At 37.7% G+C, this 17408-nt stretch overlaps 1 protein-coding gene across 8 annotated transcripts in view; it reads right to left on the reverse strand.

Moving 5' to 3' along the window:
• Positions 1-8301, reverse strand: part of LOC147758310 (uncharacterized) — a 28879-nt gene extending 20578 nt beyond the window's left edge. For 2 of the 8 annotated variants that reach the window (XM_086986498.1, XM_086986492.1), the window contains exons 1-2: positions 7491-8285; positions 4210-7225 (exon numbers count right to left, since the gene is read on the reverse strand). Coding sequence is in view for 3 of the 8 variants with exons in the window: in XM_086986488.1 (XP_086842614.1) it covers positions 4210-4273 (64 nt within the window). In the remaining 5 variants the exon portion in view is untranslated. Of the gene's footprint in view, positions 1-4209; positions 7226-7490 lie in introns of all 8 variants that reach the window. The other 6 variants (XR_015326039.1, XR_015326036.1, XM_086986488.1 and 3 more) reach the window with 6 other exon arrangements.
• Positions 8302-17408: the final 9107 nt, after the last annotated feature.

The following is a 17408-nucleotide window of genomic DNA, read 5'->3' on the forward strand; positions in this document are numbered from 1 at the left end:
ATATAATTTTTATTTCAATATTTTACCTACATGTAGCGTTGGTGGTTTTTTTTTTTATTTATTCACACATTGGTTTTAGGATGCAAAACCTGAACAAGCAACCCCTGCTTTCAGCCGGAAATTTACTTCCCAGCCTCTGGATATAATAAACTCAATACAGTATTCAACAGAAGACTTTTCTTCATCCAGCCGGCATCGTCATCGCGGAGAGTCCATAATTCAAGTCAATAACCTCACTTTCGGCACCCGATTTCCATCAGCGACTTGGTGCGTTCATTTGGCGGAAGAAAGACATTCAGCCAACAAGTCAGTTAGGTTAAAGCCAAACGAAAACAGATATCTCATTCACATCGAGAGATATGAATGGCCCCGGCGCAAAGTGTAAACCAAGGAATCGCACACAAGGCTTCCCATGAGCAACCGCTCAGACACACATAGTCGTGATCTGAAAGGAGAGGCCCTCAATCGATCGTTTACGGATTACTGTATGAATCTTCCTTTTCGTCTAAGTCCTCTTTTTTAGGTCTACTCGGTCGCCTGCTGATTGCCAATACAGCGATGAGGTGGAGGAAAAGACTCACTTGGGAATACTTGAAGTACTAATCGAGTGTGGGTTGGGGGGTAACAGCGTGTCATTAGCATATATTGTGTATTGTATATTTCACGTCGCTTTGGGCGGTGGAAACTGTCTTCAGTCGCTGGTGTATTATATACACGTTGTGCAGCGAAGTATAGGTCAGAACTAGAAGGATAGCAGGGAACAATCGATGTACGTAGACTTATGTCTTGAGAGACGGTATGAGAAGAATTGTTGAGTTTGTGCTTTCTGGGTGGGAAGAATCAGTGGTAGCAGTTGGAGTAGGAAATGCAGACAGGGTTTGTTTGGTGGTGGTAGAGAGCTGAGGCCCAAGGTTATTTGGTACCAATCTGGCAGAAGACATTTGCAAGCTATTGTGCTTCCTTTGGATTTGCATTCGTAATACTAATAATAATAATAATAATAACAATAAGTACTAATATAATTATTATGACTCATATCAGTTAATCGATATTAACACAGTCGACCGGAGCACTAACGCACCGCATCGAAAGTGCGCGTATAATGCTCATGGAAAGGGGGCATCAAGTGTTTCTTCCCCTACGCGTTGCACACTTTACATGCGCGCCTCGCTCTATCGAAGCCTCCATATCCGAGTATAGTGTCTTTCTTCTTTCCTTAGCATGGTCTAAATGGCTTTAGCCTCCTTGATCTGATGCTAAGTTGTAATGTCGTTATAATTGTTTTTACTGTTGCTGCTGTGACTACTCATCGCCCCATCGTAATTCATCTGTTTGTTTTTTATAACTGCTATTTGTTAGTGAACGTGACCCGGCGTTCGACATTCCTCTCTCGGCAAATCTTAGACCTTTTTGAAAAAGCACTACCACCAGGATATTGATCGATTTCTGTATATATAACTGTCATGCCTGATAACCAGGTCAAACCTTACATATTAAAATGCTAGATTTTGTTAAAGCCGTTCTCGACCTAATTTTGTGTGTTGACATACTGATACTTCTGCGTGTCCAAGTGTAGCCCTTCGCCCCCTTTTCGATTCGACGTGAGGTCTATTGGTGATAAAGCACTAGAAAAGTAAGAAAATGCTTCGTAACCATCTTCCCAATAAACAGTAACAGTCGATAAAAAAATATATGAACACAATTCAGTTTGTTCAATAAGAATTTTAATTTAATCTCGAGTCAACGGGGTATGTATTTATTAATCATATTTTATGAGCCAATATGAAAAATGTAATTTTGTTGTTGGGTGTTTTGTAAATATCGTAGTTAAAGGGCTACTTTTTATTTTTATTACTGATTTAATTTCAAGAACAAAAAAATCCTACCAGAGCGAAAGATCGTCTGCACAAATTTCACGTTAGAAAGTAGCACAAACTAAAAATTATAATAATACTTCACAATATCAATCTGTTACAGTTTAGACGAATGAAACGTATTATTATGAAAACTGAGTGTCTAAAATATGCACTAAGGTGCGGAGATAATACCCTTTGGAATTGGAAATAATAAGGCTATCGTTGATGAAACACTGCTTATAACGGTCGGTAAAAGTATGTAGTTGCATTAAACGTTATAATTTAAAAACAAAACAGAGGTACATGTAATGTCCTGTGCAACCAGGTAGTAGCCGGTCTATTTGCATCGTTTTACTGTCAAACACAAATTGAAGTGGAGCAAATCAATGCAAGAACTTAAGAGATATTCGGGTACCTCTGCCTGTATACAATACCACATGCTTTTACTGGCATGACAGAGCATTTTGTCTATGATGTTTTATGATCACTAATCACCGTTTTTTGTACTGTTTATTATTAAACTTTTCCTATAATGTGCCTTCTTTGATTTCATCTTCTAAATGTTTCGACCTTCGCCTTTGGTATTAATGCTGAGCATTACTTCAGACGCCTAATTTTTACCCTATTTCATATTAAACAGCAGTGGCTATAAACCTTGACCATGAACAAGTCTCTTCATCAGAATGAAAGGCTGGTCCAGTTTACGTCATAAAGCTAAAACATCTACCTGATGTATTCGTCTCATCGGCCGCCTACTGATTGACCCTACCGATACACGATTATTAACTTGAATGGTTTATACCCTGCAGTTCTTCGGCACAATAGAAACAAACATCAATATGTCCGCACTGCCCCAGGTCGTCAGTTGAATAAGCGCAAGCGAAAAGAAGAAACAACAGCATCAAACCGCATCACTGGTCAGACGTATGCCCTCGCACGACGCATTTCGCTCAACGACCACTAGACTGTTAATAGGGCAATGAATCAAGCAACTCCGTTTAACTCAAATCTCCAATCAGTCTTTCTTCGGGACAAGGCTTTATTGACAAACACGTTGGTGTGGTTCTCAACAGTCGCTTGAAGAAACCATCGAAAGTATACAGATCGAAAAGAAAATGGGCGATAGATGGAAGTAAGCGAGGTAAACAAACGTTATCCGTAAAGAAAGGCCAAAACCTCTTCGAAAGTTGTAATGCTATGAGCTGCAATTGCCAATACTGTTGCAGCATATCTGGTAGCAGTTCGCTCAATAGGGGGTGTGCGCTGTACAGCGTTCGTTTTTGAAGACATCCACCTCCATCAAAAGGCATGTAGTTTTACAGGAGTTTTTTTACAGATGGCAGGTCTGTATACATTTTCCAATGGCAAAGTCGGCCGTGAGTTTATATCATAGTTAGATATTAGTTAACGTAAGGCTTGCTTCTCTGTATAATGCCGCAAATAGTTGTTAAAGTAGAGCCATTTAATTAATTGCGATTTGGTTCCCATTAAGAATGCCTACAATTTTATGCTAGTGCTCTTACCATTATGCTATTTACATATAAGTCTTTTCAAGTGTCGTTTGCTTACGGTGGTCTGTTTCTTTCCATTTGATGTTCGTGTATAGAATTACATTATAAATGAATTTAAAATTTGATACTCTGCTGCTGTCCGTGTTTTAGATGTAAGGAGGCGACGTCTGTACGGATGCGTAATTTCTAGAGTTGTCGATGGTATAATGAAGGTGAAAAAACTCTTTAACAATATTTCGTACAACGTATAACCTGTTTTTTTTTTTAAATTTTACCAGTCGTATGCTTAGGTTTGAGGTAATGCCTAACGGCGATAGTGAACATGAAACTCAAAGGGTACAGCTAAATTTCCATTACATCATACAGAATTAGGAATACATCGGTGAGTCAAGCCTGGCAAACTATCCTTGCGAAACACAAACCTTGTTGCGCATCAAGATCTTATCTCAATGCATAGATCAGTGTCCTGTTAGAGATTAGAGCCCCTGGATTCATGTATCTTGATCGTATCATAATGGGTTCTAATTATTTCATAACGTTCGCAATTAATAGACTTGCCTAACTTAGGATTATAAAATAGTTGCGAATGATATCAGCTTTGGCAGGTCCACTGGATCTCGTCTCAATCGGGCCCGTTGTATGCCCCCTATTGCCTTAACTCTGCTACCCTATCTCCATCGGCGTCTATGATGGGCCGCGTTTACCTGCCTTCGAAGCGGGTACGATGGCATATCACCGCGACTGGGACGCACCAGAAAAGGTAGTCTGTAAATCAGAATTATGCTATGCTCTATATATATATATACATCTACATATTTACGAGCTGGAATGTTCGCGCTTACCATATAGATGAGGAGATCCTTCCGACCAGCACTGGGACGCTACACGACTCGAAACTTCGGCCATTGTCTCGAACCTTGGAATAGCGACCTATGCGCGGAAACTCGCATCGGACCAAATAATACGCATTAGCTCCCATTGAAGCTTAAGATAAAAGGGGCCAGGAGATAGCGGCATCTGCACTTAGCACCTTTATCTTTGCACTTACGGCTTTGCAACGATTTTTCTCCACATACCCAGGAGCGGCTGAGGGCATATGATGCCCTCAACAGCCAGGCAAATTCGCTTTTGGCAGAACAAATGCGGTCAAATGCAAAAGAACGAGATGTTGGCACAAAACGAGCGAAAAGAACCGCTGATGAACCCCGTGGCTACGGGATAGGCGGCAGTTCTCTGTTCACAACAACAGATGGTCTTTAACGAAGGAGACAAAGCTAAGCAGGAAAACTTTACTCAGCTCACGCGGGTAGGTGTGTGTTTGTGAGCAGCTTCTGTCAACCCCAAAGGGCACTGGCGACGCTTCGTGCGTGTATGCATGGGAGAGTAAAAGGAAAAATAGGGAACAGCACAGGGATTTGGGAAGGAGATTCGCAAAGACCTACTAAAATCCGTCTACAGTGGCATCGAAATCAAAATATTAGTTCTGTCGGAAGCAAGCCCTACGTTATACTATGTTTCATTATGAATGACGTTGATTTCGACGGTAGTTAGGCAGGTTGTATTGTGAACCCAGTATATCATGGTGGCCTTGTTGAATAACACTGTCTAAGCCAGTTGACCACTTTTGTCCGCCTTATTGATTCTAGTTCAACCTTTGATAGTCCTACTTTTCATGAAAGAAGATGAATATAACTAAAATTATGTATCTTTTCATACACTATGTCTTCAGAACTAGCAATGTAACCTCGGTAACAGCAAACCGAAACCTTCAAATAAGATACCGTTTCCAAATAAAGTCTTCAATGTACGAAATTGTTACAAAATTGGATCTTTTAAATTATTTTGAAAACGATAGGGCTTAACAAGAGCAAACATTTTAAGCGAATTTCTGTTCGGTGAAATCGCAGCGTATCTGCTGCTACTTCAAAAATTTGTTCATCGTATTACCGCAGTAGGTTCATTGGCGGTATTGATCTGTGGCCACATGATAACGCTGATTGATACCGAGCTTGTTTTTTTTTTGTTAATAAAAAAGTGATTTTAAATCACTTCATTCCGTAAGCCTTTCTATTCTAAGCCATGGATGTTTTCGCATTTATCTTTTTAAGTATATACTTATTCCACTCTTACGACTTTTTTATTTTTGCGAAAAAAGCTGGAGAATCATTCAAACGCGGAATTAAAATAATATCCCGACAAATATTTAAAAAAAACAAAAAAATAGATAAAAATTTTCTGTATATACCTTGATATACATTTGAACTGTAGGAACCTCTATTGAAGGTAGCTGTAGGAAGAATGATTACAGATAACAGAGTATTGAAAAAACCATAATATTCTGCGAAACTAGACATACACATAAGCTGGCATTAGTATCATTAAAATGTTTTAATGTAAAAGTATATATTTTCACGGGTTACAAGTATTATTTCTATACTATCCACATTATGCCAATAAAAACGTATGGATGGATCATTCTCTGCGGTCTTGCCGTTTGTCATACTTGGGGCAGATATGGAATGAAAAAAAGCAACTAGTTTAGTGTAATGACTATCATAGCTCTGCTTGTTCAGCGTCTCGAAACAAGTTAACGAGTGGTTTGTCTAGCAAAGCCAAGTTTTCTTTTTGACATTAGAGTCTTAAATACGACGAAGCAGTGACGAGATAGCACTTCTCAATAATCAGTTCGCGGTCGCAGCCAATGATTTGTCATAAAACGGTTGCTCACGATAAATTAGGTTCAGCACTCCTCGTATGGCATTGTCCTGATCAATAGCCTTCATGGTCACGGCTGACATTACTGAAGATAGTGTTAGATAAAAGCAAATATAAAACTCCTATGAAGTAAAAAACCGAGCATTTATTTTTTACTACGCTAAAAGATAACTAGAAACAGTGCGGCGCCAGGTTTTTGCCGCGTAATATATATGAATCTTTGCGACCAGTGTACTATTCAAGTTTGTATAACGTTTTTTTTTTTAAAAAAATAGTAAAGAAACACCTGTTCTATCTTGTTTTCACCCGTTTTGAACCTGTGACCTTACTCCGCACTTTTATCCGATCAATGTTGTCGTTACCTGTTATCCGATCAATCATGATTAGAATAGTCAGAGGCTTAGCATACCGACAAAAACCGCATGAGAGCTTGATCATAAAACACGTAAATCATTTTTCTAGTTGAACAGACCTTATCGTGTTGTCTGGCGTCTGGGTAATTCATGTACATATCCGCCTAAAAAAAGGTCGAATGATACTTACTTCAAAATCAACTTACCGTTACTAAAAGGAAATGGCTTGACAGTTATACAGTGTTATCTAGTTGTTTTTTGCAGCTTCAGTATGCGCCTAATATAGAGACGAAGTAACTTCCTAACTCATAACTCCTACGGTGGGCCCTAGAGCCTATGCTTGCAATTCTTCCAGCGATCTATCAAAGGGAGAGGTATACCAAGGAAGGATAAAACTCTTTGCAAACAATGTGGGGGATTGAGTACGAGAGGAAATTACTACATTCAAAACTTTCCTATTAGTCGAATTGTCTTAATGGAGAGTTGAAATGTATCAGTGTTCGGATTTCAACGCCCGAAGTTTTCATGTCCAGCACTGCTTTCAGCATTCACCCATTGGTACTGTTTCAAACGACTGCCTCTTTCAGGACAAAACAAAAGAGCCTATCTACGCCTGGCCTAGACCAGTATATACTTCTGAGATTAGAAATTAAATGTATTACCACAACATCATTACGGAAACCGAATTTAAACAGTCTCACGTACCTCTATGATTATTAGGCAAAGTCGCTACCGCCGCGCCCTATCGGGGCTTCGTACAAGGCGAACGGGGCTAATTAATTTGTACGAACTGTAAAATGACGGTGAAGTAAAGCATTATATTAATGTCGTTAATATGACTCTTATATTATTATCTAATCTACGCATAAGAATTAAGCTAGACCGTTTTATTCACGGTTGCAAGTCTAAAGAGTAAATTACACCTTAAAACGGAAAAAAGGTTTATATGCTAAAAAGAAAAACGTATAAAAAGATTTGGTTTCAATCTAAAAAAAAAGCGAGTTATGGTAACTAATATGGAGTATAATAAATAACATCGCTTAAGGAATACATACTGTTTCCCTGTTATGGGTCTTTAGGAGTAGATTTAATCGAACTTCTAGTCGAATAATGTGTTCCATTTTTCTTTATCCCATACGAAGCATTCGTGCATGCGTTCTACATGTTCGAAGATCGCAGTCGATGTAGCTGCAGCACTACTTTGTTCTATGGAGAGATGCAGGTCGTAAATTGTCGTTTTGGTTCTAGCGGGGCCGTGCAGTGGTGATTGTTTCTATCTACTATACATATGTATTGCGCCAGACTGAGTTGCGCACTAAATTTAGATATAAATTATAGTGTTTAAAGCGTAGGTCGTTTTTCGATCCTGAACGTGCTTTCATACGGACACACCTACAAATTAGTATTGACAACGCTGCATACAGAGAGGTCTATGTGCGTCTCACTTTTTTCACACTCATAATAAGCATCGATCAATGAAAAACTCGTTAAGCATTTCGTAGAATATGTGTAATCGATTTGATTATATTCTCCCTAACAAGAGAGGATTTCTCTCTCGCTCCTTTGCCTCTCTCTCTCTCTATCTCTATTTTTTAATAATGCAAGGCCTCAATCAAGAAAGTAAAACGTTTGTTTCGTTGTTAATTAAGCCAGCTGTCATCTCTTGGTTAATCACTCAAGGAAAAAATAATGGCGTCAAGTTGAAACGTTGTTTAAAAATCGGTGTTTTCACTCAATGTTGCATCTGTCTTTTTCTTCAGTAAATACTAGATTTCAGACGCTACCTGTATTGTTCAACTTGGTTCGAGATTGAGCGCAAACGGCGCGCTTTTTAAACAGATTTTTGTGTAATTCGATAGAGCTGTGTCGAACGACGTTTAAAAGTCTTTTCTGATAAAATAAGTTGGATAGTTTTCCAGAAAATGTAAATAAACGCGAAACGAGGTACTAGCAAATAGAATAGAAACTCCAACAAAGACTCGGCATATTCCTGCGGATAAATCTAATAGCAAATGGATCAGTCTACCATCACATCATTGTTTGCTTTTGGATAAACCCATAACATTAACAATGTTATACAGAGACGGCTTTCATCGACGATTCACCTATTGTCCTATCCCGTGCAATTTTCGCTTGCAAAATCGCTCTTTTTCTATTACATGAAATTCTAGTCTGTATAGTGTTTGCGTGTGGACTCTTGTATGGTTTACATCTTTAGTTACTACATCCTCCATATTCTGTATAATTCGCAAAGCCATAAACTCTTACCTAATCTAACGTTTTCTGAACTAGGGCTCTTTGACTGATAGCCCAATGTTTAACAGATAACTTTTATAATCCGAGGGTAAAATTATTCAATCTTCTCTTGGTATGTTTCATAGATTTAATCGCGGATTAGTCATTAGCGATAGAGAAGTTTGCGCTCCAAAAGATCATTGAATCCTTTACGTTTCTGTTTATTTTCTGTGTGTTGTAGTCCTTCTTAACTACGGCTGGTCCAAGCAACCTTCTTGTCGTAGTGACTACCTTCGTTTGCTCACCAGTAAAGAAACGTCTTTACCTGTACGCAGATATCTGAAGCTGTCCGCTAAACCTTCATCATTTTGTTTACCGTTACCATTCAGTATAAAATGGAACGATTGTTGTTTCAATAATAATTTGTAACGCTGGTTTCGGAACCGACTTAGATTAATGACTTTTCACGAAAAAGGGCTTAAGCATATTTTCCACTTAGGGCCTTATGCCCTAACCGTGTTCGAACTGGCAGTTTCTTATTGCTTACATTCGTTTTTTTTCTTTGATTTCTTTAATTTGATTAATTTTTCTTCTTTGAAATTTCTTTAATTGCAATGTAAAAGGGTTTAAGCCCAAATAAGCCGCCGCAGAGTCGACATTTCACGAACTCAGACTAAATACAGTTTAGGTCCGCTACTAATGTTCGAATAAATCATATGAATATGAGATGTTAACGCTATACACTATTGCTCATATAGCAAACGTGACTGCCAGGATTTTCATCATGGAGTAAACCGTTTTCACTAGAAAAACCCTTTGGACCTTCTATTTGGACCCAGGGCAAAGCGGCCGGAGTTTGCAAGATAAATCCTTTTAGCTTTCATCTGGTGTCATATGGCCCACCTCGAACAGTAGCGAAGCACGTTGCTATATATAGCAAGGCCTTAAACTTCAGTAGCTTTTTCCAGTTTCCGTCATGTTTACGTGTAGTTTACGTCATTGTGTTGCCTCTCCTTATTTACCTGAAACGTACTACAAAAGGGGGTTGTCTCCTGACAACCCCCGTAAATCAAGACATTTCGAACCCGAAGCTTATGCCTCGTCCCTTGCGAAGGATTCAGCATTGCTCAAGCAAATATTTTTCTATTTCTGCTAAGTTATGACGAATAAAAACATTATACCACACCTATGTAAACGATAAAATCGATACCTTTAGAATAGGACGATCCTACAATTTTCTATATATTTTATAAAACAATCTTCTATATTCTTATGCAAAAAATAATAAGTAAACGGTGAGTGATGCTATTCATGATTATGTCGGCCATTTAGAAAATGCTTAGGTTAGGGCGCGTAGGGAATGGACTCGCATAATTTAAGAAGTGCCTTAGGGCCAACTTGGAGCATCATCGTGTTCACTACTTGATATACGCGGACAGTTCCTCAAAGTATCTTACAAGGATTGAACAATCCCTCAGTAAATGTCTTTAAATTTAATTTTCTACAGGTTTTTGCTATGACAAAAAAGGCTTTCGTAATGGAACTTCCTGTTTCAATTAGAGGTGTCGGTGATAAAATTTTTCCGGATCAAAACTGACATAGAAGCTGAAATATATGCCGTGTAATGAGATGTCCTCAGTTTATTAATTATTTAGTCATTTTTTAGAAAAATGAGCCGCTTGGTAAATATTAGGCACTTCCGGCTGTTTTTGTTCTACGGATCTACGACAAAGTTAGATAACTAAAAGGAACCAACAGAAAGACCTTTCTTCGATACGTATAATCGTAATGCTGAATTTAAACTAACCATTTCACAATAAAACGACAAATGATCTGACGCCGGAAATTCCACGCGTGCCACCTGAATAAAAATTAAGAATCCTAACCATTAGACTACGGCATTGAATACGACAAATTGATAATTAAATATTTGACACTCAAATAAGGTGATATATTATCAATATTTGTTTCACATCCTTACACCCCACACGAAACTCATTACACGTCTCTCCAAGGATACAAATAGTAAACTGAAAGGGTCCAGTGAAATAAAAACGTCGTAATTAAGCTTAGTAGCAGGGTAGTGAATCATGTGAGCGTATTATATTATATTTGGTATTATCGAATGCTTCTAATGATTCCGTTAAATCCGCAGTTACATGAAGCAAAAAATTTGCACTGCGTAATTATCAACTTGTACCAACTTGAATTATATGCAAACAAATTAATGTAATAATAAACGATGTTTTATTATTAGCCTAGTCGTCATAAAGATAACGTTTGAAAAATTAATCAATACGGTTGACATTAAAATGAAGCTTGTCGCGGGGGTTATTAAAAAAGCTTGAACTTTATAGATAAATGCAAGTCGCTTTTTAATATCTGTGCTTTCCGCTTTAATAAGCGCTCTGTATAAGTCCCGGTTAAGTTGGTGCTGGAAATTTTCAGCGAAGAATGCTATACAAGCTACGGTAAAAGAACCGCTGGAGATTTGACAATTTAACTATATGATTTATCTTTATCTTTAAATTGTACCATAATCAACGTATTCTTACCATTAATCTACAGTTCACGTGTCAATAAAAGCTACCCAACAAAGCATGCGTATTGTCTGTGCAGGTTTAACCTATTAAGAAGATCTGATATGCTTTTTCATATCCTTTTGCCTAGTATTTGAAATGACAATATTATTCTTGCTAAGTTATAGGTAAAGCATGGATATCTAATTAGGACGGTTTGTCGATGAAAGATTGTATTACTGAGAATCAGGCTCTATGCCAAATGTAGGCGGCATGCCAAAATGCAAACACACGAGAAAGCAACTCATTCAAATCTTAACCGGAAACTTTGTCTGGTTAGATCTGACATCCCGAAGTTCTACAGGTTTATGTAAGCAGAGTGCAAGTTTCGAACACAGCTCTAAAGCGATCAGTTTGAATAAAATAAGCTAGTTAGCAAAAGTTGGAAGGCGCTTCAGGTTCAACCTTACACTTCCTGCGACAACCATTAAGTTTGAGTTCACAACTTGCGATAAAGCGCAGCCAAGTTTCCTGCGTTCGTTTGAAGTTTATGATCCATGTTTGTCTTACAGGCTTCGTGAATATCTTATTTCGTGAATATTTATTTAAGGTAAGTCAAATTAAATATGTTAATATAAGAAAATTCACTTACGAGGCGTTTCGCTTTCGTATTAGCTTTTGCCAGTCACTCTTTTATCAAAATGCTCATCATAGTCTGTATAATAATTCTGTCCGGATTATATGTTAGACGTTGATCAAGAACTTCTGAAATAGAGTTTAATACAAATAGCCTTCTTACGTAACTGTAGTAATATTGGTGAACAAATTCGTCAGTTCCATGTATCTCGTTAGAACAAGCTCATATTACATATAAGCTATAAATAAATAATAATGGATAACTAAAATCTTAAACTATAAATACAATTTAGCAGCAGTTAAAGGTTTTTAGTAACTTGAAGCCACGGCGGGGTGTTACTAAAAAAATTGAATTATTAAATTAAAATTGAATTATTGAAATTAAAAATTGAAAATCTCTTGTAATTCAAACCTGTATGGCATTTCCCACAACGCAAAGAAGCTGTTTTAAATCATATATAAAACGGCACAACAGCAAAAATACTTTTTGGGAGGTTTACTTGATTATGAGCCAATTGCGTTAGTAGATTATCAAAAGATCATATTTAAATTAAATAGTACTTATTTGACAAGATTCGATGTATATATGATAGAATTCCGTGAGAAAGAAGTGAATGATTGCACGTGGACGTATTGCGCATCACATAGGACGTCAGTATTGTAAAATCATACCTACAATTTACATCGCTGCTCACCGACCTAGACTGGATAAAATTTACTGCCGGAGTTCGCTATCTGCTGCTGCTGTTTGCGAGCAAGGAAAACAGTAAACTTCGGCCAAGCTCTGTCAGAGATTCTAAATGCAGTGGCCTTCGAATAGATTACTGTTTGATGTCATTCGATAAATTTATAGTTGAAAACAGCAAAGAAATATTTACCAAATTTCATAGCTAATGGTGCGTGCTCACTCAAAGCTTTCAACCCTCTCGATAAATTTGAAAAAGCCGCGGACAAGCTAATAGGCGGCAATGTTCCGGCTGGTAAATATCAACACACATTCGCCGAGTTTTGCAATACAAAAATACAATTAATTTATTCCTCCTAAAAATATTTAATATCTCCTAAAAAGGTTTTATGTGATTTTTAAAAGTAAATCATAGTACTTTTTGCAGGTCTGTGTGGTTTGATTGTTACTGATTGGCTAGGCGTCTGTGCAGAGGGAGTATGTTACGATCGGTCCAGATCCACTCGCATAGAGCTATTCAAATAGAGCTGCGCTGAAAGGCGATTCTTAGTATAAAAAAAATGGCACAGCAGTAAAAATGAAAGCGAAAGTCGAATAAATTAAAAATAAATCACGACCGTAGATTACTGGGAGGTCAATTTTAATTTAATAGCGCTTGTTTTATGGGATTCGGTGTATGCATAGTAGAATCTTGTGAGAATGGGGTGAATGTTTGCCCAAGCTTGTAGCATCGCATCGTACTTGTCGTATTAAATGTCAACTGGATACAGTCTATACTTTCTTTCTTCTATTTATTTGATTAAAGGATATCGTTTTAATTGTTTATACTCGCTCACTAGAGCAGTAAGGCTGCTGCTAAATTCTGGACGAAAGACTTTATGGTACGCAGACTACAGTGGGGTGATACGGAAATGTAAATGTGTGCGACCTGCACCTCCTGATTATTAGGAGAGCGCCGACAAATTCCCCACTCAGACTACACTTAAGATTGTCAGCCGTTATGCAGCAGCCCTGTGGCTAAAAACCTTTTTAAAATCCCTAACTTGCTCCCATGAAAAAATGTTTTAGAGGTTGTTTGTGAACATATACGTTTGATGTAGGCGTCAAGAATGACTAGTACCTGTTTTTTTCCCCCAGTAATTTCGTCATTACTAAGTGTTCGACTAAATTGATTTTGGGGGCCGTTTAAGCTTATGTGTAATCAAGGTATCAACCAGTCGGCAAACCGTTCCAGATCAACTGCTGAGTACCATTTTTAAGATATGCTGAATGTACGCAGGAGCTAAATGGAGATTCTTTAAATTCCTTTTCTTGTTATGGATTTAAACTACGTTGAACCGTCAGCCAAATACCGAGCGTACACATTCAACCTCAAGCATGAGTTTTCCTTCTTGTTCATCTCCAGCCATGCATACCTATTAGGTCCTCAATATGGCCCTTGGTCTTCTCTCTTGTAAGGTGGCTTTCTTTATAACATTGATGGAGCACTTGGTATCAAGCAAAAGCGGAATAGAGTCTGAGTAAATAGGTGAACGGCTTAGCGTAAAACGACTTATGTATTTTAACGTATTAATAACGTACGTGCAGAACTGCAGTCGATCACCGGCACTTCTTCAGCACTTTAGCTTGAGTTTTTTTAGGTCACCTTAAGACACATAGGTATAAACTAATATCGATTTTTTCGAAGAAGAATATCCGTGTAGCGCGTTGCCAATCTCCTTTCAGGGTCTTTAGTTGAACCAGTGTCTATAACATACAAAAGACTTCTGCACCATATTTTTGTTACGCACGCTCGGTTAACACAGCTCTATGAGTGATCGATTTACCGAAAAATGAGTGTTTGCCGAACATTCTGCCATCGATATTTCTTCCTTCTACTACCTTAGGAGCTAGATAAACTCCTGGTTGTTTCGTGTTCAGCTTCACCCATTCTGCGTTTCTTTATCTTATCTTCTGATTTTTGACATATCGCTAACAAACCCTTGGGTCTTTCAAGTCCATTTTCATGCAACTACGCAACTCTTAATCGCCTACTCCCCATCCTTAAATTTCGGACTATTAAAATAGAGATAATCAAAATATCTATGTAGCTGAAAGCTAAATAAGAGTTGTAGAAACGTATGCAAATATCAGAGAAACTCGATATCATCGTGTTCGGCCGGTTCTTTCCTTGTCGTCACCTTGTCATCTTTGATTTTCGAGACCGACCGTGAGTTAATTAAGAACATAGCGCTGAACTCGTATGGACAAGTGATTAAATGCTGCAACAAGGGCTCAAATGAAGTGTTTGCTGTCAAAGTCTTTGAAAACGATCTGCAACACCTAAGAAAGCATAAGAATGAAAATTCAATATTTCACTGGCTACCCGTCGAAAACACTTCATGCGAGCTCTTGAAATTCTTCGATTACAAACGACATACACGCATCGTCTTCGAGATGCTAGAAGTTAGCCTATTACACAGCGACTGTCAAAAACGCTACGGAATCTCAAGGAGCTCTGCATGATTCACGCAGATCTCAACCAAGTAAATGTGATGCTGGCCGATCTCGTACGAGAACCACTCCGCGTCAAGGATATCAACAAGTGTATAACTGTAAAACCTTTACCCTATTATTTAGTTAGACCTCACCTTGATCTGGCTTAACAATAAATAATATTCTCGTTACGGCTAACTTATTTGTGACGTAAATGCGGTTTTAGGGACCATGGTTAGGCATCAGGTGTACACAACACCGTCACCAGCCCGTATTTTCAATTGACGTACCCGATCTGTTAATCCATTATTAACAGACTAACAGAGTTAATTGACTCATTCGAAACTAAATAAAACCAGTTTGTTTTCGTGCTGATATTCTTTAATCGTCAATAGGCGGCATTGAATATACGCTTCTGTTATCCAACGCTTCTTCGATTAAATCAAGATATTAATGGATAATAATAATTTAATAATTAATAGAATTTGAACCAGTGTTTGGTTTGCCCACATTTTATCAGTTCGGAAACTATGGGACTTTTAATTAAAGGAGATTATATTTATCATACCGTAACGTGGTCTATATTCATATATATGTACATAATATTCGTACTGATACTGTAGATGCTGTATAAAATCCACGTAATTAACCCATATTGAAATAGGCAGGGTTTTCTTCCGTTACGTCGCTTAGACACAATGAGTGAAAAAACGACTGGAGGACATTCGAAAGCCCAACTGAACTAACAAGTCGAAAGTAAAGAATTCAATCGAACATATTGATGTCTGACAAGTTCTACTGTCCCTAGGATCACTTTAGATCTCATGTTCTGCGAAGAGTGGAGATGTGAAGAGGCGAGAGATGGAGTGTAGACCTTCTTCCTCGGACCTGAGCTCTTCCTCGGGTAGCCACTAAATCCTGGATATTCAGAATACAACCAGACAAAGTTCATACTTCGTGATATACCCCGCGCTGCCTAGAAAAAAAAATCTTTTCGAGTCTCATGTGTTTTTAATTGGCAAATTTTCCTCCATATAAATCTTATGTAAAAGAAATCTCATATGAGCGTAAATTACACACACCATTAACTCCCACGTGTATCAGGATCTATTAAAAACATGCCATTTAGCGACTTTTATGAAGTGACAGAAAATATATTGCATACAAAACACAGACATTGTTTGTGAGGCACTGGAGAAGCAAGTAGCTATATTGTCCGACAGTTCCTCAAGGTATTAGAGCACTGAATAATTAATTCTGCAGACCCACCGCTTATCGTTAGGCGATCAGAAGCTTGGACGAGTGACTCCATGAAGTTATAGAACAATTTTGAGAGTTGGGCTGCAAAAATATAATAAACAATACCAGAACGCTTCGACAAAAACATTCTAATGTTACACAATGGCATTTCAATACATACACAACAGTCAGCAGCATTTTAATAATCTGACGCATTGTGGGGCGTTTATTGTGTTAATAGCTCAAAATAGAGTTAATGCAGCCACACCTTAGAGATAACTAGTAACTATTTTAAAGCTACACAAGGGTTACAATTGGTTGCTCAGGTTGACTCAGAACGATAAAAGTGTTATGACCGAGCGCATAGATTGGTCCCACATGCTGCCTCTTTCAAGCGAATACGGGAATAACTAGCAAATCGACATAAATCTTCGATATTCAAACGTCTCCTGTATACAAAAATTGTTACCCTACGATAGTTCCCCGCTTAAAAAGTTACGACACTAGAGATAAGTGACTATACAGTTGATTTGTTATGCCCCAATCATCGTCTGCGATCTAATTTTTTCTGGCTAATTTTCAACGGAACATTAGAATACTAAGTACGTCTTTAAACACATATATTACTAAACTACCTACAAAGAAAATACAGCAAGTATGATTTTCAGCAAGTAATATTTTATTGATTACGTATTAACTATTAGGGTGGTATACATAACTTAACAGATGTATACTGGAAGTATGTATAGCACACATGTCTATATATATGTATTTAATTGGAACAACCTATTTTTTGATGACTAGTTTCATTGACAATGAATTTGATATCTCAATTATTTTAAAATACTTTGATTATTTGGTGTTTATTCGCACAAGAAAATGCTCCATCGGCTATTAAATATTTTTTTATTGTATACAATTGAGCATCATTTTAATAGTCTATCACATCGCATAACATCTGTAACCAAAACATTCATATGTATTTTTCAGAGATCTAGAAGATACCAATTACTTGCCAGTAACCTACTTGCCAGTAGATCTATAAGCTGTTGCTTGTCAACGTATGGCAGAGTAAGTGGTACCTTCCCATATAATTTTAATGTTTTAACATTTTTTATGTATATAAAAGATGTATGTGCAATATGTATCTGCACGTGATGTCTGACTAGATAAATTCATATGTA

The sequence above is a fragment of the Varroa destructor genome, unplaced genomic scaffold (assembly GCF_002443255.2).
Source record: "Varroa destructor unplaced genomic scaffold, Vdes_3.0 BEIS01000001.1, whole genome shotgun sequence".
Classification (NCBI taxonomy): Eukaryota; Metazoa; Arthropoda; class Arachnida; order Mesostigmata; family Varroidae; genus Varroa; species Varroa destructor.